General features: G+C 35.4%; 1 protein-coding gene across 1 annotated transcript in view; it reads left to right on the top strand.

The window, feature by feature from the left end:
- Nucleotides 1-4,818: 4,818 nt before the first annotated feature.
- The window catches only part of Dnah3 (dynein heavy chain 3, axonemal), a 46,769-nt gene continuing 29,424 nt past the window's right edge, over nt 4,819-22,163 (top strand). The window contains exons 1-27 of the mRNA XM_085198684.1: nt 4,819-4,832; nt 5,393-5,596; nt 5,980-6,216; nt 6,722-6,809; nt 7,439-7,646; nt 8,176-8,390; nt 9,064-9,254; nt 9,616-9,800; nt 10,289-10,551; nt 11,053-11,210; nt 11,712-11,904; nt 12,200-12,426; nt 12,942-13,119; nt 13,458-13,720; nt 14,773-14,974; nt 15,416-15,586; nt 15,823-15,970; nt 16,386-16,584; nt 17,015-17,183; nt 17,609-17,802; nt 18,055-18,183; nt 18,666-18,867; nt 19,219-19,371; nt 20,350-20,573; nt 20,959-21,127; nt 21,524-21,629; nt 21,941-22,107. Coding sequence (XP_085054810.1) covers nt 4,819-4,832; nt 5,393-5,596; nt 5,980-6,216; nt 6,722-6,809; nt 7,439-7,646; nt 8,176-8,390; nt 9,064-9,254; nt 9,616-9,800; nt 10,289-10,551; nt 11,053-11,210; nt 11,712-11,904; nt 12,200-12,426; nt 12,942-13,119; nt 13,458-13,720; nt 14,773-14,974; nt 15,416-15,586; nt 15,823-15,970; nt 16,386-16,584; nt 17,015-17,183; nt 17,609-17,802; nt 18,055-18,183; nt 18,666-18,867; nt 19,219-19,371; nt 20,350-20,573; nt 20,959-21,127; nt 21,524-21,629; nt 21,941-22,107 — 4,857 coding nt within the window. The remainder of the gene's footprint in view (nt 4,833-5,392; nt 5,597-5,979; nt 6,217-6,721; nt 6,810-7,438; nt 7,647-8,175; nt 8,391-9,063; nt 9,255-9,615; nt 9,801-10,288; nt 10,552-11,052; nt 11,211-11,711; nt 11,905-12,199; nt 12,427-12,941; nt 13,120-13,457; nt 13,721-14,772; nt 14,975-15,415; nt 15,587-15,822; nt 15,971-16,385; nt 16,585-17,014; nt 17,184-17,608; nt 17,803-18,054; nt 18,184-18,665; nt 18,868-19,218; nt 19,372-20,349; nt 20,574-20,958; nt 21,128-21,523; nt 21,630-21,940; nt 22,108-22,163) is intronic.

The raw sequence follows: 22,163 nt of genomic DNA, 5'->3' as shown, positions 1-22,163 counted from the left end.
AAATAAAAGGGGACCAAGAATGGATCCTTGTGGAACGCCCATCTTTAGAGGAGATCCAGATGATTTTACATTATTTATACTAACCTTCTGGATTCTTCGGTTTAGATATGAGGCAATAAGATCAAGAGCAGTATCCTGTATACCATAATGATATAGTTTTAATAACAGAGTTTCATGGTCTACACAATCAAAGGCTTTGGATAAATCACAAAACACTCCAATAGCATTCTGTGACTTCTCCCATGCGTCATAAATGTACTTTAGGAGTGCAGCACCCGCATCCGTAGTGGACTTGCCTTTGGTGAAACCATATTGTTCACTATGGAAACAATTGTTAATATTTAAGAAAATTGTGAGCTGGTTGAACATTATTTTTTCAAATACTTTACTTAAGGATGGCAAAACAGAAATCGGTCTGTAATTTCCAGGCTCAGATCTATCTCCACTTTTGTAAAGCGGCACTATTTTGCTATATTTCATTAAATCAGGAAAAGTACCGGATTCTACACAATTGTTAAAAATTAAAGCAAGGTAAGGAGCAATATTAGGTATAATTGTTTTAAGAACTTTAACAGAGATGCCCCATAGGTCACCAGTTTTCTTTAAATTAAGGCTTTTAAAAGTTTTAACTATTTCATCTGGTGACACATTCTTAAACACAAAATTTTGTCTACAACTATTTACATGGGTTTTCAGTATTAATTCTGCTTCCGAAGGAGATGATGGCAGTGAACGTGTTACATATCGGAAAAAAAATTTTGAAAAGTATTTACCACTTCTAAATCTGAATTTAAGATTATATTATTAACTTTTAATTTAATAGGTTCACTGACAGCTCTAGATCTCCCAGTTACAGTAGTAATAGCATCCCAAGTAGCTTGTGCAAATGTTTCGTTAAGGAATCTTAAATATTGTTCCTGACTATTTTATATTAATGAGACAATTGATAAATATATACGTATAACTTTTCATATATTCAAAAAATAGTCTATAAAAATATTAATATACTGATTTAGAAAATCTTAGTTACAAGTTCTCGCGTTTTCGTTTCTGGTATGAGAATAGAAATCACGTTTAAATTAGTGCTACAGCAGTTTTTTTAAAGTTACATGTTATATGCCACATATAGCTAGCTGGGTAGGCAGTGGAAACCAGAGAGCCAAATGTTAAGACACTCCGTTCCCATTAAGACACTTTCGTTCCTAATTATTAGCCGAATTCTTGAGGCATTGCGAGTTGAGTGGCGGAATTCAACTCCGCGCTTCGCTTTGTTACTAGAGCAATGGAAATATTAAATATTTTCGATGTAACGATTTCAATTTTAGGCACTTATAATATCACGTGTCAAATAAATCCCTTAGTTATTTCCAGAGAAAACATATAATCTAAACATAAAAAAGTCGTTGCTGTGACAACGCGTCACCTGTTTTGTTGTTAATATTATTTCATGATATTCCCTTGACGCGGATTTATTTTCTTATAAAATGAAATTATTTTCTTATAACAAGTTATTCATTTAGTGGATACATTTATTTTAAAGGTAATTAAATATATATTTTTATCAATATAGTATTATTAGGTGTTGTAGTTTAAGATATTAAAACAAGTAGAACATTTTTGCTTCGTTTGTAGTAATAGTCTATTGTAGATATCTATAACAATGAAATGTCATGTAGTGTTACAAATGATTAAATAACTTCTGGCCTAAGGACAATAATTTTCAAAAAAAAAATTTTCCTTGCTCCGGTAGCGAGGCAATGCACGGCGTATAGCCACTTCCATATCACCAAATATACACAAAAAAAAATTATAATAAGTATATTTGTTGTAATAAAATTGAATAATATTTAAGCTAAACATGGCGAGTGGTGATCGTAAACGCCCAGCCCCGTCAACTTCTAAAGCTGGTCCTAGCAGACCAAAATGCCCCTCAAGATTTATATCCAAGGATAGGAAACAACCGGGGTTACCCTGGATACCTCGTGCCGGATATAACGAGGAATTGGGACGGGATAGTCAGTTACTACATGCAGCTAAGAATTATTTTCCTGAAGGTTAGTTGCAGAATTCTTAAGAAAATGATGAAGTATATATACGTATATAATTCAAAATTTTCTACTATTTTGTTATATTTTATGAACGTTAAGTACTTAGTGCAGATTTAAATATTTCTATACTTACAATTTTGGTTTGAGATAAGTTCATCAGTTACGTAAGTATTTAACATAAATGAAAAACAATGGCAACAAAAAATGGCAACTACTTTTTTTAACGCTGCGCTTTGTTGTTACCAGTAGGTACGAGGAAATGTGCATTCCCCTTAATGGGAACCGAATGCAGGGCTTTTACACGCACGCTGTGTCGGTGTGCCACGACTGCTTTAAACAGTGTTTTACTGGGAGATTAAGTATATTACAACAAAAGTATATTAAAAAGTGAAAAACAATAATAAAGTGTGGAATCCATTTATTAAAAAAGGAAACAATCAAAATAAAATAAGTAAACCAGCTTCACGCAGTATTCCGCACACAGCAGGGTAGGCAGAGGAAACCTAGTGTTAAGATGCTTCGTCTGCCACTTTCCTCCGAATTCTGGAGGCATTGCGTGCTGAGTGGCAGAACTCAACGCCGCGCTTTGCCTCGGCACCAGAGCGAAGAAATTGAAATATAAATTAAAATAAATATTTCATTTCCTCGAGTGGGGATCGAACCCACAGCCAGTATTTACAGTCACACTCTTTGCTCCTGCGCCACGATTGGCCTCGAAACAATCAATATCTGCTAAATATTAAGATACCTGTTCCACGAGGGTGTCTTTCATATAGTTAACAAAAAAATATTATACATTCGATAAAGATATTCTATAATAGAAGAAATGTTTCAAGGTCACAGCGAGGGAGGCTGTAGCGAGTTTCCACCACTGATGCAAGAGAAATCATGGACGAGAGGCGTTCCTTATAGAGATGGTATCGACCATGCGAAACCTGTTGATTCTATAGGTGAATATCTTTTTTATCATTGTTTGTTGTTCATATGTTATTATAGGGTAGGCAGAGAAAACGTAGTATTAATTCACTTTATTTTTCGGTATTCGAGTTCGACTCGCATTTGACCGGTTTTTTTTAATGTTTTAAGGTAATTGCTATACAAGATCGACAAAAACGTTGAGAGCAATAAATATGCCGCCAAAAAGACGACCGCCTCCACAATTATATGGACCAATAGGACCAAATGGAGAAGTGCAATTTCCACCTCTAAAATCGTGGGAGGAGAGAGAGAAAGAGAAACTGGAGGCTTTGAAGAAGGAAAAAGAGAAGCATAAGTTGCAGAAAGGTGAAATATATGTTTCATATAAAAAAATATATGTTTGATATATTTTTTGTGCACTTTACTAACTGTGCACTTAACTTTCTTGTAGAGCGACATAAAACAATTTAGATTTTTTTCTAGCGATATTAACACTTGTGAATGTGTAATGACACGTGTGAATATACACATATATATATGTGCGTGTATGTGTGATCTAAGCGAGTTAATAAAAATAATCTATCCAACTATCATTTCCCTAAGTAGGAATCGAGCCTGCAACTGTCGCGCTTACAACCAGACAGGCTGTACCCCTCTACTGTGTTACGACAGCCTCATTATGTAATATTAATGTAATTTTTAGGTTTAGTACTTTTGGAAGATTTGGTTTCTGGAGCTTACGATAAACGAAAAGCGGCAGAAGCAGAGGCCAAGAGAAAAAGAATAGAGAAGAAACGGAAGGAGAAAGCGGAGGCCGAGTTAGCTGCACAGGAAGCATTGAAGAAGTATGTTTTGCTAAATTTAAAATTATTATCAGTTACGGTAAGACGGTTGGTTACGACCCACAGATCTCTGTGTTATGAGCCCAACACGCTTCCATTGCTCACTAGGGTACAGGCCAGTGGTGGCGCAAGGGGTGCTACAGGTTGTGAGTTTGATTCCCACTCGAAGAAAAGAAATATTTAATATTTTCATTTCTTCACTCTGCTAAAGCGCGTTGTGTTTAGTTTTAAGTACCGCCACTGAACAATCAACGTCTCCAGAATTCAGTGGAAAGTAGGGAATGGGAACGGAGTGTCTTAACACTAGGATCCCAGATTCCCTCTGCCTACTCTGCTATGTGTGGAATTCAGCGTGAAGTTAAAAAAGTTGTAAAGTTTGAAAGTTTTACATTTTTTAAATAAATATATTCCATATAATTTAGATATCTAGCCAAGTTGGAATTCGAGTTGCCCAGAGACCCTGACGAACAAAAATTAGAATTATTAAAGATAACAGAAGAAGAGCATTATAGATACATACACCCCAAGGATTTGGAGAGGATACAGTATTATTTAACTACGGTACTATATTTTGTTTTGTTTGAACAAATGAAAAGATTTTTTTACAAATTGAGTCCGTCCTGGCGTAGCGGCATAGCGCTGACTTTAAATGCGACGGTTGTGGGTTCGATTTGTACTCGGGGGAAGAAATTATTTAATTTATTCATTCTGATAACAAGACAACGTATGGCGTTGAAATAAGATTTTATTACTTTTTAATTGAGGCGGTATTTTTTTTTGTTTAGAACATTCACTGTACGACTAAGTAAGCAAAGTATATAGGAATAGTTTCGATTAATTTCCAACAGGCTCTCAAAGGAAATCACTTACCGGATTATCCTGAACATCTCTACAAAAGGGCCAAAACAAGAGTGGACAAACAAACAGCCCATATAAAAAAGAGACTTATGATACTAACTTACCAAGCATGTGTAAGACAAAGCGAAATGGAAATCAGAGAGTATTTTGTAATGGCTATGAGAAGGTAAAATAAGTTTTTTTTTTACAGTTTCACGCTGTATCCCGCACGTAGCAGGGTAGGCAGAGAGAGCATAAGGATCTAAAGTTAAGACACTCCGTTCCCCAATTTTCACTGGATTTTGGAGGCGTGGATTGGCGCGGAATTCAACGCAGTGCCTTGCCTCGTTACCAGAGCAAGGAAATGAAAATACAGTATCAATACATATTTCATTCCTTTGCGCGGGAATCGGATCCACAACATGTCGCGTTTACAGTCGTGCCCCTGCACCACGACTGGCGTCTATAAAATTTATGGTTCTGGATTTAAACTTCATTCAGTGGAATAAGTATTTGTATCATACACACTGCATACGTAATTCATAATCGTTTTACAAGTTCCATTTTAACACGCAATATGTTTCAATAACTAAGCGTAGATAACTTATTGATTACCTTATACATATAATAATTTATACGTATAAGGTTTAAGTGAATAATAAATAAACTCATTATTTTTAATTTTCTAATAAAATATATCATGTTTTCCATAATTAAAATATAATTTATCTATAAAAACTCTCCCAGATGCCTTCTCGCCTACATCCTCGAGGACCAATCAGAACGACAACGTCTCCACATTCAGTTCCTCCCGACTCTGTGGCCGGCGCTCTGCATCAGGGCACCGATGCCGTGGCACGGTGACACAGTGAGGAGCAAGCACTCGATGTATTACCGTTATTACCACGGTAATCCTATATTGTTGGAGCTGAGGCGGATGTGGCAGGAGAGGTGAATGTTATCTACTTATATAAATTACATTTTATACGGTAGCGTATTGGAAATGTCAGTTAAATTTAAAAAATGAACTTTCATTTTCAATCGAATTATAAATTTTATTAATATGTAATAAAATTTGTAATGGAAATAAGTTATTGACATAATACATTTTATTGACACCAACATTATTCGAAACTGAAGAAATAATTTTACATACGTAACTGAGACGGAAATAGTATTCTTCCTGTATCCGATACGAAATCGGTGTGATATGTTACTTCCATAACATTCCTGCATCATCTTACATAACTAAAGTACGTTGTTGAATTCCGCTACTCATCATAAAATGTCCTTAAATAGAATTATAAAGATAAATTGTAATTTTCCCTTCCTAGATACCAAGACATGTACATATGCGACATGAACAAAATGCAATCAGATCACCCGTTTCCTCATTATCCAAGCGAATTCACCACACACTTAAACCAGCTATGCTCAGAAACCAGAACTGAGCTGATGGAGAACTGGCTGATCGATGTGGCAGATACTATGGTGAAGATGAGGAAACACTGGGCGGTGTATGTGGCGAAGAAGAAGAAAGAGTCCACGTTCCAAGTGGAGAAGTTCTTCAGGTTAGGATGGGGAACTGTTCTTAATGTATATTTGTGAAGATGTATGTGAACTTGAAACTTACTGGAACTTGGAACTCTTGCCTTTTTTCATTATCATCAAATAACATTTTATAAAAAATAGATGTAATATACTTGATTTAGTTTTTGTTAGGTATGAATGAACTATGCAAAAAATATTAATGGAAATATATTTCATTAATATTTTTTAGTCCATCCTGACGCAGTGGAATAATGACTGCTTATAAATGGTTGTGGGTTTGATGCTTACTCGCAGAAATTCATTACTTTCACTTACCTGCTCTGGAGTTTTTTTGATTGAATCAAACCAATTTCAATCATCAAAGGTTCTTTATCTCGACCACGCAAGTTTTAGCGTGAAGCTGAAAAAGAATTCCACTCTATTTAGTCCTTCATGAATTATTTTTGTTTATTTGCCTCATTTAAATTTGGTAATATTATTTAAAAAGTCATTATATTAACTGAACCTATTCTATCTGCCATACAGTTGTATCCACGCTCTGATGTCAAGACAAGTTCGAGATTTAGTTGAAAGAAGCGTGAACCATTTTGCTGAGTATTTTTTTTACTATTGGGTAAGTGATATACACTTAACTTACTTAAAATACCCACTACTCAAAGATAGGATGGCGGCCTTCTAATATCTAAATGCTGTAGATCATTTACTTAACAGAATAAACTTTTGGAGCTATTTATTGTTAAATTTATTTATTGTGAATAAATATTAATCTTTTAACAGACTACCGAAAGCTTATGTCCCATCATATTTCATATGTTTAAAAATAACCTATAAAAATATAAAGTATCCCTATATTTCTAGTCCCTAAACACTAAGGTTCCTAACTGGTAACCACAAAAAAGGATAGCCCCTTATCATTGAATAAGATGAAAATCTTACTGAGTATATGTAGTTCTTCCTAAAGCCTGACTTCCAGTTGTTTACATGATTTAATCACTATGTGGATCTATAGCCACTACTATATATTCTTTCTATAAAGTAGTTATGAATATAAAAATGTTTAATGCTTTAATTTCCTCGCTTTGGTGTCGAAGCAAAGCGTGGTGTTTAATTCCGCCGCTCTCCAGAATTAAAGAAAAAGAAAGTAGGAAGTGGAGTGTCCTAACATTAAGCTTCGTCTGCCTACTCTGCTATCCGAAGAAAGAAAAAATATTCTTTCCAAAATTGTTGTTTCATGCTTCACAGGATGGTAACGACTACGGTACAGAATACAAAGATTACACATATATAAAACGTCCCCTCATTCGCATCAAAGTGGTGGGCGCCCCATCCTCCACCGCCATACACTTTGAGCCCTCGCTGGAGAACATGAGGGTAATGATCATCAAGTGGTTCCACACCATCATCAATGTCAATCATCAGATACCGAGTGTTGATAGTGTTATGTATCCTGGTAAGTGTTGTAGAATTATGTGTTGTTTATTGCTCGGCGTTGAGTTCAACACTAAGTTAATGTCTCGGAAATTGAGAGAAAGGTGTGTCTTAACACTAGGCTCTTCTTTGGTAGGCAAAGGTAGGCTAGAAAAAGCGGAATGCTTTTTTTATTCCCCTGTCACATGTAAGGAAAAAGTTCAATTAGACTTGTAAATCCTCCAAAAATCCAATGCCTTAATCAATCAAAATAGATCTACTATGCATAAGAAAAATACTTAAAATTTTACTATCAAAATAAAATATCATTTTTTGATAGCGCTGTCTTAAAGCTTCTGAATGGAAAATTGGTGGTTGTAAGTTCTATCTGCAGTTAGGGCAATTGTTATATATAAATTATTTCTATTTCCTCGCTCTGGTGGAAAGCGTGACGTTGAGTTCCGGCAGTTGACACGTTATATCTTGAAAATTGACCGATGCAAAATATGCGGGATACAACATGTAGGCAAAACAAATTATATAACTAATAGATCTCTATCTCCCATACAAAGGTGTGAGTCGTCCAAATCCCTACTTACTGTCAGTATATCCAGACGAGCAGTACATGACTGACACTATCAACAAGTGCTTACGAGATTTCAGCGCCAATCGTCTTGGACCTTTGAGTTTTCTCAGCAGATATGAGGAATACTTCTATATCCTAGATGGAACTGCCCATCAGGATTTATTGAAGTTCTTTGCTTTGGAACCGCCACCGTACTTAAAGGTATTGTTTATGTTTTAAAATCTGAAATCTAATTTAATTCTAATTCTAATTTTGGATGCTACCTGAACAAGGTCTAAGAATAAGTATTAACAATAGTTATTTAGTGAAAGGAAACTTAATCAGTTATTTAATTTTAATTTCTAAATTAGTTATCGAGAACAGTTGTAGCGTAGGGACAAAGTGTGTGACTTTCATTTCTTGGCTCTGGTGTCGACGCAAAACGCGGCGTTGACTTCTGCCACTTAACCCTGAATGTTTCCAGAATTTGCCAACAAGGAGGGAGAGAAGTGTAACGTTAGGTTCCCTTTGCCTACCCTGCTGAGTGCGGGATACAGCGTGGAACTGATTATAAATTAATTATGAAAGTGAAAATCTAAGAATTTAATATTTTCATTTCTTTGCTCTGGTTACGTGGCAAAGCGCGGCGTTAAATTTCACTATTGAATTATTTTCTTCTAAATTAGCACTCGATTCCTAGCTTCTACTAGTACTCTTCATGAGCGACATACAACAGGGTAGGCAGAGACAGCTTAGTGAACCTAAAAAAAAATGCTCAGATTGTGGGCAATTGAGTTTTAACCTATGTTAACTCTGCCTACCCTACTATACGGAAACTGATCTATTTAAAATATCTTGTAAAGCATAGAACCTGCACCTATTGTTTTTTAAATAGGATTTCTCAGCACGCATATACATGTACGAGGATCTCCGCGATGAAATAGCGTTTCTTCGTCGTGATATACCTCTAAACATGATAATGTTGGACTGTGGACCACTCAATGACGTGTTATGGGGAGTCGTTGATGGACTGCGACAGTACATCGTGGACCACTTTATTAATGTGAACCGGAAGTGGAATAGAGCGTAAGTAAGAGGATTTTTTTTGGTTAGATTATTTTTTACTTTTGAGGTGACACGCAATACTTCTAGACTTCTGCGGGAAGTGGAGAACGGTGTCCTATCTTACTAGGTTCCCTCTGGCTAATCTGCTATGTGCGATATAGAGCGTGAAGCTGTTTTGCATGCTTGTCATTTCCTGTAGATGTTTTAGTTTCAGGCTTATTTTTGTGTGGGTCAATAGTCATATCAAATAACTAGCGGACAACACTTAATGCCTCAAAAATATGGGGGAAAGTGGGCCAAAGGGTGTAAACACTACCTAAATACTAGGTTTCCTTTGTCTACTCTGCTATTTCCACGTAATTAATAATTTCTCATTATAAAGAATATGCAACGTATACGAGGAAATGGCAGCTCGGACCTCAGAAAGTCCAGAAACCACAGCTCAGTTGGTAGAGTTGATCGGCTACATACAAGACTGTAGAGACTGTGCGATGTTCGACTTGCGGGAGAAAGCGCGCACTACCGCCGATTATGTTTTGTTTTTGATGGACCATGCGCATTTGTCTTGTGAGTTACAGTTTTGTTTATTTATATCATCATATAAAAACAAATAATAATATTTCGAGAGTTGTAAGTCATGTTTATGAAGTATTTGCTGTTATTTTCTTGATCATTCGATAAGTGTCAGTGGTGGCGCAGGGACACTTGTGCCTTTTATGGATTCGATTCCCATTCGAGGAAATGAAATATTTAATATTTCCATCTCCTCTCCAGAGATAGGTGTTATTGTTGAGCTCCACCACTCTACATGTGATACCTCCAGAATCTGACGGAAATCGGACAACAGATTAGTCTAAATGGGAAGGGGTATCTACTATTAAGATTGCAGATTCCCTCTATTTACCCTGCTATGTACGGGATGCAGTTTAAAGTTAAAGAAAAGAAAGAAGAAAATACTCACCAGATTTTATCTATTCTAATATTCTGAGTATTTAATATTTTTGTAGTATAAGGTAAAATAAAAGAGTTTTGTGAAACTTATTTTTATTTTCTAGTCGAAGATATAAATCTTAACACACGTGTGTTCCTCTGGCCTTTGGACATGGAGGAAACAATCGATCTAACATTAAAGACACTCAACACTAAGAGATCAATGGCGGAAGATAAACTAAGAAGCAGAAAAGCGATCTTTGAAGAGAAACTCAGAAAACATGAGAAAGAACTTGAACTTTTCAGAAGATTTGATCCACCATTACTTAATTTGGATCTGTTGAAAGAAGTTGTTGGGAAAGTCGATGATATATTTAGGAGTTTGTCAGTGTGTATCCAATCGCTTTTTTCTTTTTTTCTTTTTTTTTAACTTTTTCTTTAATTTCACGCTGTGTCCCGCATGTAGAAGGGTAGGCAGGGAGAACCTAGTGTTAAGACACTCCGTTCCTAACTTTCCGCCAAATTCTGGAGACATTGCGTAGTGAGTGGCAGAACTCAACTCCACGTTTTCATCGGACAATTGAACCAATATTAAAATGTTGTAAAACAAAAAGAACTGACCCTGCTGAACTGACTACGGTAGGATACAGCGTGAAGCTAAAAAAATATCCTGATCGTCATAAACGTCGCATCACACGGTTTGAGTTTGATTGAAGTGACGTTTAATATTTGTACCAATATATATGTAGTTGCCGTTTTATTTTGTTGTTTCTATTATAGTCCAAAATTAAAATAAATGCTTAGGATATTTATATAACTTATTAGTAACCTTGAATACAGAATCCTTGAATACAGAATATTCTACAAATAATACCTTTCTCTCTTATAGGAAGATAAAAGAGAAGCAGATGAGATAATAAACGAAGAAACTCTTCTAGAACAAGAGCAGTCGGTGTACTTCAGTTTGCAGACGATGCTCGCAGGGATAGAGCCCTTCTTCAAGTTGTGGCATACAGCTTACGACTTCTACGATGGATATGAAAAATGGTAACAGTTTTGTCAGCTTCACGCTGTATTCCGCAAACCGCAGGGTAGGTGGGAAACCTAGTGTTAGGACAATCCTTTTTCCCACTTTCAGCCGAATTTTTGAGGCATTGTGTGTTGAGTGCCGGAACTCAACGCCGGGCTTTTGCCTTGGTGCCAGAGAGAAAAAATGTAAATATTAAGATATAATAGTTCATTCTCCCGAACCCACAACCATCACGTTACAGTCACACCTTTGTGCCCTTGCGCCACGACGGGCTCGGTAACACATCAACTACTTTAACACGCTCACTGCGATATAATTTTCTAGAAACTTCAACTGGTATAGGTCGTTTTTGACCCAACCAGAACTCCCCTGTAAGACAGTAGAGGACTTTTCGGCTTTATGTCTCAATGGTTTGGTAAATATGTTATAAGTTTTTTGAAATGTTCATTTCCTTTCTCTGGTAACGAAGTAAAAGAAGCTAAAAAAAATAGAAACTTATATATTTACCATACTTCCAGGTACCACGGTCCCTTCCTAGGTCTAGACGCAGTGAAGATCTCAGAAGACGTGGAAGCTTGGTGGAAGTTACTATATAAATTAGGAAAACAGTTATTCGAATACCCCGGCGCTAAACGCATAGCGGACATGGTCAGGAATAAAGTGGAAAAGTTCAAAGTTCTCTTACCCGTGCTTTGTGCTATTTGTAATAAGGTTGGTGTTTCGATTTTCCGTCTTTTTGGTGGTTTCTAGATTTTTTTAATTTTTGTGTTTGAGATTTTACGTTAAAACTCTCTTTTGACATTTCTGAGCTTGAAAGCTAAGTAGGTCTTATTAAAAAAATCTCTTCATTAAGAAGCCCTAAGACTCGATCGGTGGCTAAGCTTATGATTTTCAACATTTAAAAATATCATTTTATAATATTTTCATATTGGAATATAATATTCTCCACCTATAACTAAACATTAGAATTTTTAATTTACATTTTTCTTGTTTTGAAAATTTCCAGGGTATGAGAGACCGTCACTGGACCCGAATAAGCGAGCTCGTTGGTACAGAAGTATCTCACGAAGAAGGCTGTAGTTTAGCAGATATGGTGGAACAGGGAGTTCATGTATTCGCATCGCAGTTAGAGGAAATTGAGCAATATGCGTCTAAGGAATATGCCTTGGAGAAGGCGTTGATGAAGATGAAGGAAGAATGGGTGGGCGTTAAGTTTGATGTTGTTCCGTATAGGTAGGTTTGGATTTTTATTCTTTTTTATTTTTATAATTAAAAGATATATCAAGATGTTATTTAATAAATATTTGGTAATTAAACTTAATTAATGGTGGCAGACTTATGACTAAAATATTGTGACTAATTGCTTAAAGTGAGAAAAGAAAAGTGATTCTTCATTTGGTAATAATTGTTTCTAATACTAACATTAATTATAATAATGGGTGAAAAATTATTCTTTGCCGAATTAATTATAACATGAGAACCTAGTGTTAGTAAACTTAGTTCCCATTAATACACATCCGTTCCCCACTTCCCGTTCCCGAATTCTGGAAGCATTGCGTGTTGATTGGCGGAATTCAACGCCGCGCTTTGCTTCCTTTCCAGAGCGAGGAAGTTAATTATTAAATATTTCATTTCCTCAAGTGCGCTATAACCCACAACCTATAGCGCTTATAGTCGCACGATTATGAAAATTTAATATAATAACAAAGTTATGCTATAGTTTTAGAGAGTTTTTTTATTAAACACAGGGATACAGGAGTAGGCATTCTATCTGGTTTAGACGATATCCAGCAACAGTTAGACGATCACATCCTGAAGTCTCAAACAATGCGGGGTTCTCCATACGTGAAGGCCTTCGAAGCGGATATGGTGGCGTGGGAGGAGAAGTTGATCAGTATGCAGGATATATTAGACCAGTGGTTGCAGGTTTGATTCTTATTAGAAATATGTAGCCATGTCTATTATTAGGTCTGATTAAAATAGTATGGAGGAAATAGAGAAATTGAGTGATATTTAATAAAATTATTTATTAGCTTTATATTGCAACTCACGTATAGTAATATGGACATAGAGAACCTAGTGTTGTGTGCGACGTTTTGTGTTGAGTGGCAAAACTAAACGCTGCGCCTTGTCCACTTACTAGAGCGAGGAAATTAAAACAATAATTCCTCATAGTGGAAATTGTTCCCAAAACCGTCACGTTCTACAATCAAACTATATTCCACTGCACAACAACGACATAAATAAGTTATTATAATTTCCAGTGCCAAGCCACCTGGATGTATCTAGAACCAATCTTCTCATCAGAGGACATAATGCGTCAAATGCCGACTGAAGCAAGGAACTTCCGGGATGTGGACAAGGAATGGAGGACCATAATGGGGGCTACTCACAAACAACCTATGGTCCTAGAAGCTACTGATTTTCCAGGTTTATTGAAGAAATTGAAGTATAATAATGCTCTATTAGATGACATACAGAGAGGTTTGAATGATTATTTGGAGAAGAAGAGGCTGTTCTTCCCCAGGTTTGGTGTTTATTAACCCTTTATCGCTTTTTTTGGGTGTTTGGTGGTTACGTTGACGGAAAGTAGTGTTAGGATATCCAATGTGAATTTACTTATAATAGACACATTGTCATGTGCAACGCTTTATTATATTAGACCGGGATCAGAATGAAAATCAGCTTCACACTGTATCCCGCACACAGCATGTAGGCAGAGGGAACCAAGTATTAAAACACTCCATTCCTCACATTCCGCCGAATACGCCAGAATGAAAATAATTTAAATATAATCTTTCCAATAGGATTCAGGAACTCACAATCAATGAAATGAGATTACTAAATTTTCTTTTTACTTCCTAAGAATTTCGCCTCTTAGAAATTTAATCTATATATATAAAAGGACTTGTCCTCACTGACTGAGGTAAGACGCACGCACAGCCGTAACCGCTAATGATAGAAACGTAAAATTTGGACAAAAGTTTACTTTTGTAATCTGGACATCCACTAAGAAGGGATTTTGAAAAAATTTAACCTTAAAGGGGTAAAATTGGGGGTTTAAAGTTTGTATGGAAAAAAAATTAAATCGCCACCGATTTTTATAAAATTTGAAATTTAGATTTTTAAAAGTATTTAATCGAACACGTGTTTCATCGTTTTCTAGAGTTCTTTCCCTAAGGGTGCAAATAAGGGGTTGATAATTTGTATGGAAAAATCTTTAAAACGCCACCGCTTATAAAAATTTTAAAAGTTAGTTTCATGATTTTCTAGAATTCACCCCCTAAGGTTGCAAATAAGGGAGAGTTTTTTTGGAAAATTCATTAAAACGCCAACGATTTTTATAAAACTTTAAATTTAGACTCTTAAAAATATTTCATTAAACACATGTTTCATGGTTTATTAGAATTCACCCCTAAATACGAAAGCGAAGCTGCGCGCGTCCGCTAGTGTTAACATATAATACGAAAATTCTACTTAGATGGCGTGATTTTTTTAATTCACAGTTTCAATTTTCTATTTCTTAATCATTAAGTAATATACATCTTCTTAGATAATAACTTAAATTCATTCACACAGATTCTTCTTCCTATCAAACGATGAACTTCTCGAAATCCTTTCCGAGACCAAAGACCCAATGCGTGTACAGCCTCATCTAAAGAAATGTTTCGAAGGCATCTACACTCTACAATTTAATTCGGCAAAGGAAATAGTGGGTTTTTCCTCCTCTGAAGGAGAAACGGTTGAATTGTCATCGACAATACAACCTGCTGATGCTAAGGTTTGTGCTGAATTTTGGAGTTTTTGATGTTATATTTATTTATTAGTCGCGAGGTACATGGATATAGATAACCTAGTAAGCTTTTTTATTTTCTATGCAATTGATAAAGAAAAAATGAAATGTTCGAATCGTGTTCCCGCAAAGGATTCAAACTACTAATATTGTTTGGTAGAGATATGTAATTTTGTAAATATTTTTAACTTGAAATTTAACTATAGGAACAGTAAATTATAGCTTGGAATCAGAAAAAAATCTCTTATATGATTTTCAATTACAATTGCTATCCGTTTAATCTATGTTAAACGGATTTATGTAATATTCTAGATATATTCTTGTGACCTCGGACTATTAAAAAGCATATATATAAACACTGTGCAGTATGATCATACAAAGTACGAAAGAAAATTTAAAATATTCCAATATTTGAATTAAATACTCCAGGGTATGGTGGAGCGTTGGCTTCAGCAGTTGGAACAGCAGATGATCATCAGTCTTCGTGACATAGCCTCAGAGTCGATCACAGCGTACCCGATCACCAAGAGAGACGAGTGGGTGTTGAACTGGCCTGGGCAAATTGTCCAGGCTGGCTCCTGTATACAGTATACTGCTGAGGTGGGAAAAATCGAAATTATATATTTTTTTAGCCTTATGTTATAGAAGGGTTGGAGGAACTGAGTGTTAAGATTCTCTATTCTCCAGTTTCTACTCACTTTTCCAAATATTGTGTGTTGAGTGGTGGAAATCAACGCCGCGATTTGTCTTACTAATAAAGAAATGGAAGATAAATTTAAATACAATTATACCTACTCCTACATTCAATAATATGTTTTTAAATGATTATCTTCCAGGCAATACAAGCAATCCAAGACAACACTCTTCCCGAATTAGTGTTACAGAGTACGGAACAAATAACTGCGTTAGTGTATCTAGTGCAAGGTGAACTGTCTCCGGGCGCAAGAGTTACAGTGGAGGCTCTCATTGTTATTGATGTTCATGGTATGATTGAATTTTATGCTGTAAAAAAATATGCATAAATTAAATACATAGCGGGACTTGAACCTGCGCCTCTTGGAAACCGTCCAAGCCCTCTGACCACTACAGTCATACGTTTCCATCAAGCGACGTTGAAGTTATTTCTTTGTTACATCCTTTACAATTTATATAATGAACAGAGTGTCTTAACACAAAGTTCTCAGGTTTGCTTTGCCTACCCTGCTATGTCCGAAATTCACGCTGTATGCGTAAGGCTAAATAAATATATTAAAATTTTGGCATATAGCTTATGAGTCTTGAGGTAATCTAGTAGTTATAATGATAATTCAATCGTAAAATACTCAATAAATAATTCCACCAACTTATAATCAGATAACCAAACTTACATTACATTTCATTCTAAAAATTTATAACGCAGGTCGATCAATCCTAGAAGAAATGGTACAAAAGGAAGTCCGAGACATAACGGATTTCAACTGGATCTCCCAACTGCGATACCAGTGGCGCGGTGACCGCATTCTCTGTTCCATGATCACTACGGACGTCGCTTACGGGTTCGAATATCTGGGGAACACTGGCAGGCTTGTGGCTACGCCGCTCACTGATAGATGTTATAGGTGGGTAGTTATTTCTATGTTGTTTTCGTGTGAACTCGCATTGTAGTGAGATTTTTTTAATAATAGATCTCTAGCTATATTGTTAAATATGGGAAATACCTAATCCTATAAGTGGTCTAAATATGTTTTTTGCTTGTGACAAGATGGTAGGAGTATAAAACTTTATACTCCTGCCACAACCCGAACTATAACCTAAACTAACTAGTTTAAGTTATGGTTTGGGTTACGGCAGGAGTATGAACCTAAACTAACAAGTTTAGGCTATGGTTTTATTTGGATTATAGGGTTATTTATGATTTAAAATAGTTTAATTCCAATAAACTCTTAATACTCAAATAGTAATGAGATAGGAGAGATTTGTTATTTTTCATACAATTTTTTGCATAAAATATTGAATTTTATTTCTAAAATCTATCTTGGACTCTTCCAGGACTCTAATGAGTGCCCTAAAATTAAACCTGGGCGGTGCTCCAGAAGGTCCAGCGGGTACTGGCAAGACTGAAACCACTAAGGACTTGGCCAAAGCGGTGGCCAAGAAATGTGTGGTCTTCAATTGCTCAGATGGACTCGATTATAAGGCTTTGGGAAAATTCTTTAAGGTTTATACGTTTCTTTAATTTATTGGTAGGTATTGTGTTCTTAAATTTGGTTCTTTATGCCTATTTTTAAAGGTGGGAGATGTATGAAGATGTTAGTTGATAGATATTTGAAAAACAAGGGTACGGCTTAATTAATTGCATTTACTTGTGTGCTTATATCCTAAAATAAATTATAAGAGTAAATATAAAAATATTTTAAACAATATTTATTACAACCACATAACACTATTAGGTATTGTTTAACTTATGTTCGTAAGAAAAAATATGTATTAAGATATATAGCAAAAAGAATAAGTACAATAAATGTATTTATAACAATTCGCTATTGCTTATAGATGCATAAAATGTGTTAGGGTTTTGAAGTGATGTCCGATATTTTGATCTAAAGTAAAATTTAGATGTTAAAAATTCTCTATAAACACCAGGGTCTAGCACAATCAGGAGCGTGGGCGTGTTTCGACGAGTTCAATCGTATTGAATTGGAGGTTCTCTCCGTAGTGGCTCAGCAGATCCTATCCATCCAGATGGCCATCCTGAGGAGAGAGAAGCGATTCGTCTTCGAGGGTACAGAGATCAGCCTGGACCCGACCTGTTCTGTGTTTATTACTATGAACCCTGGGTTGGTAAATTGTCACTAATCATTGTTATTAACTTATTGTAAATTATATTTTAAATAAAAAATAACAACGAGTTGTCTTCCTCAGGATTGACATATCTGACATAGTAGAATAAAAAATATTACAATCATTATTAAAAAAAATCTTATATTCTTCTGATACAAAACTACCTGAAGATTCTCATCGAGCTTACCCTTATAACATTTAAAGTATAAGTAAGTTTATAAGTATACTTAATATATAAAAATTTACAGTTACGCAGGTCGTACAGAACTACCAGACAATTTAAAGGTGCTCTTCCGCACTGTCGCCATGATGGTGCCCGACTACGCCATGATTGGGGAAATTACTTTATATTCTAACGGATTTGTTAATGCTGGACCGTGAGTGATGAGTTTTTTTATTGTAGCTTCACCTGTATCTCGTATATAGCAGGTAAGGCAGACGAAACCTAATGTTAAGATACTTCGTTTCCCACGCATCGCCTATTTTTTTGGTTAAACATTAGTTGTTGACTGGAGGAATTACACGCCGCGCTTGGTCGTTATCGGAGCGAAGGAAGGAAAATAGTTCATTCTCCCGAATGGAAATCGGAATCACATCCGTCGCGTTTGGTGTCAGACGCTAAGCCATGATAGCTGAGTTTTATTTGGAAATTATATAGGTTACTTAGTTTTTGTTTTTGATGTTGTGATATTTTGTTGAACCATTTAGTTTCTGACGCTCTGTCTATTTTTATTTATTAAATTCTATTCATTTTAACAAAATGCCGCGTTAGTTTCCACAACCCACCACGGAATATCTGAACAGCCAAAACGCAAAATATCCTCCATAATCTCCCAACTAAACGAAAAAAAAATTTCAGTTTAGCACGTAAAATAGTGCAAGCATATAAGTTATGTTCAGAACAACTGTCCTCCCAAAATCACTACGATTACGGCATGAGAGCGGTGAAATCTGTTCTCTTAGCATCTGGCGCCTTGAAAAAGAATTATCCAGAGAAAGATGAGTCCCAGTTGGTCTTAAGAGCAATAATTGATGTTAATATGCCGAAGTTTTTGTCGCAGGTTAGCTTAAAAAATATTTTTTAGTATATTGACATCTTCGGGAAGTTTTTGGTATGAGTTTTAATAAAAAATAAGGTTGCCAATTCAAAATTTATATATATATAATTTATGTATATATATATTATTTATATGTAGAGGCTTGCCTAATCTTATTAATTTCTTTTGAGAGTTGGTTCCTACCAACCACACTATTTTTCAAGTATGACCTGAGTGGTATTTATCTAAATTCATCTTTGAAACCCCAAAAATGTGGGAAAAACAAACATAAAATAATTATGACAGTGTATCTTTTCTTACATAAGATTAAATATTTTTTTCTACGAATAGTAAATATATTGTACCGTCATATAGGATGTGCCTCTCTTTGCTGGAATATATTCGGATCTGTTTCCCGGAGTAGAAATCCCTCAACCAGACAGAGCCGAGCTATTAAAATGCATCAACAAGGAACTCGAGAAGAGGAACTTGCAACCCACTGAGTGGTATTTGGAAAAGATCATACAAGTAATGTACTTCTTCCTAAATATATTTGTCTATTATAAAATTGAAAGCTTTTTCATATAAAATAACGAATAATTATTTTAATCCCATTAAAAAAATGTAAGAAGAACGAAGAAAAGAGATCTAATTCATTATTTCAAACCTGACACAGATTCCCGACAGGAAGATAGATATTCTTCTATCATTATGAATTTAAAAAAATCATGTTTGATTCATATTCCAAAAATACTGTCTTTAGACATCATTTTTAGATATCAAACAAAAAATATTCTTAAAAGTAGTCTCTTCTCTTATATTTATTTCGATTAATTATCTGTTTTTTAACTTTACGCTTTATCCCACACACAGCAGGGTAGACAGAAGGAACCTAATGTTAAGACACTCCGTTTCCCACTTTCCGCCGAATTTAAATATGACCTACGGTGCCGAAACGTGAAAACTAAGAGTCGGTCTAGTCCACAAGTTTCAAGTCGCCCAACGTGCCATGGAGCGAGCGATGCTCGGAGTCTCTTTGAAAGATAAAATCAGAAATGAAGTTAACCGGAAAAGAACCGGAGTTACCGACGTCGCTCGCAGAATTAGTACGTTGAAATTGCAATGGGCTGGGCACGTCTGTCGAAGGACCGATGGCAGTTGGAGCAGACGAGTCCTTGAGTGGAGACTGCGGATCGGCAAGCGTAGCGTAGGGCACCCTCCAGCTCGATGGACTGACGACCTGAAGAAAGCTGCTGGCTTCGAGGGAGATTGGCGCACCCTGGGAGAGGCCTATGTCCAGCAGTGGACTCGAATCGTCTGATTTGATTGATTGATTGAATTTAAATAGTTTAGTTATAGAAATTTAATATTAAAGATATTCTACCCTTCGGATTAATGTTAATTGATTTGTATTAAATTCAAGACTAAAAATATCAAAAATTTACAATAACTTTAAGAAAATATTATCTTTAATTTGCATTCAAACTAAAAATTATCTTTCACCAGATATATGAGATGATGCTAGTACGTCACGGTTTCATGATAGTAGGACCACCAATGGGAGGAAAAACACAGGCCTACCAGTCTCTAGCTGAGTCCCTTCGAGCGTTACAGTTAATGAAACCACCTCCAAGGCACAAGGAATTTGGAGCTATTTTTAGGATAATAAACCCCAAGGCGATCACTATGGGACAACTGTATGGGTGCTTCGATCCGGTATCCCATGAGTGGTAAGTTGTAAAAGGATGATGATGTATACATACTTAATATTAGGTTATTGTATAATTCCAAAAAATATTATTGTGAATGTAGCAACATTTCAAACTGTCTTTTTAGAATTAGTTCATTTTTATAGATCACTTAGTAACAAGTTAAAATCGTATGACTAAATTTGATGAGTATAAAAGATCATATAAAATGTTGATTTGATTTCCATGATATATTAACACTATTGTTGTTTAAAACGTAAAATATTGTTCTTTTGCAACACGTCCGTTATCTGTTTGTCACTTTGGAAAAAAAGAGGAAATCAATTATTTATAGTTATTCCCTAATTACACTAGATATGTGTTTTTCCATCCATCCTTTCTTCAATTACATAACGTTCCCAATCAGGTCAGACGGCGTCCTAGCAATAGCGTTCCGTGAATACGCAATGTCGGTAACGAGAGATCGCAAGTGGATACTCTTCGACGGGCCGGTGGACGCCGTGTGGATAGAGAACATGAACACTGTGCTCGATGATAACAAGAAACTGTGTTTGATGAGCGGTGAGATTATACAGGTAGAGTCAATAACAAAGTAGCGTCAGCAGTATTTTACAGTTGTCTAATTTTAGCTACTATTTATAAGTCTCTGTCTCACCTCCTTAGAGATATTTTATTTTAATAAATAAATATTTTCTTAAAAACACAGTACGTAACAGTTCCTATTATATAAAGACTAGATTTCTACATTGTATCAAACACATAATATCTAATCTAAAGTCATTAAAATTAATTCAAACTCGCAACTATTGATTACAGTCAAACATATTTCAATGTGTAATTGTGCATTGTTACATTATGGTTCTATCCTTTACCCGGTATCTATTTTGATTTATATATACAAAGAAATACAAAGAAATACATAGAAATGTATAACTATAACAATTAACAAATATATCATACCCATGTTTTAGATGACCAATAAAATGAATTTGATTTTTGAGCCGGCGGACTTAGAATTTGCATCTCCGGCGACAGTCTCGCGATGTGGAATGATTTATATGGAACCAGAACAATTAGGTAAAATTAACTATACTAACTATAATAAGCACTTATTATTTATTAGATTACAACTGTCTCCAATGGCGTGCCAATTATTATAGAAAAGTGAGTGATAGAAAAGTGTTTAGGTTCGTTAGTTCTTCCAACCTGAGGCAAAAATATGGCATACTTAGATGTATAAATGAAGAAGTGATCCTTTGTAAATCCAAATATACGGACAGAAGGTTAAAATGCGACGTTTTAAAGTCGGATACTATCGGCCTATATTGTTATATAAGTAATAAGTAGTAAATAAACAAATAAAAAGTAAGAATAATAACATTTTCCAGGTTGGCGAGCATTCCTAACGTCCTACAATACTCAGCTTTCAAGAAAACTTATTCCGGAACAATACGAACTTATACAGGAACTAATAGAGTGGCTCGTGCCACCTATATTTGAATTTCTACTAAGATGCGATCATTTTGTCAAAGTTGGGGAAATACATCAATTTTACGTAAGAATTTGACGTTTTGCTTTTATAGTTATACTTATTACATTTAGATGAATATT

Source organism: Heliconius melpomene, chromosome 15 (genome assembly GCF_056956725.1).
Source record: "Heliconius melpomene rosina isolate 202511_hmr_F chromosome 15, ASM5695672v1, whole genome shotgun sequence".
In the NCBI taxonomy this organism is placed as follows: domain Eukaryota; kingdom Metazoa; phylum Arthropoda; class Insecta; order Lepidoptera; family Nymphalidae; genus Heliconius; species Heliconius melpomene.
The sequence above is the reverse complement of the archived record's forward strand: the minus strand, read 5'-3'. Positions and strand labels throughout refer to the sequence as shown.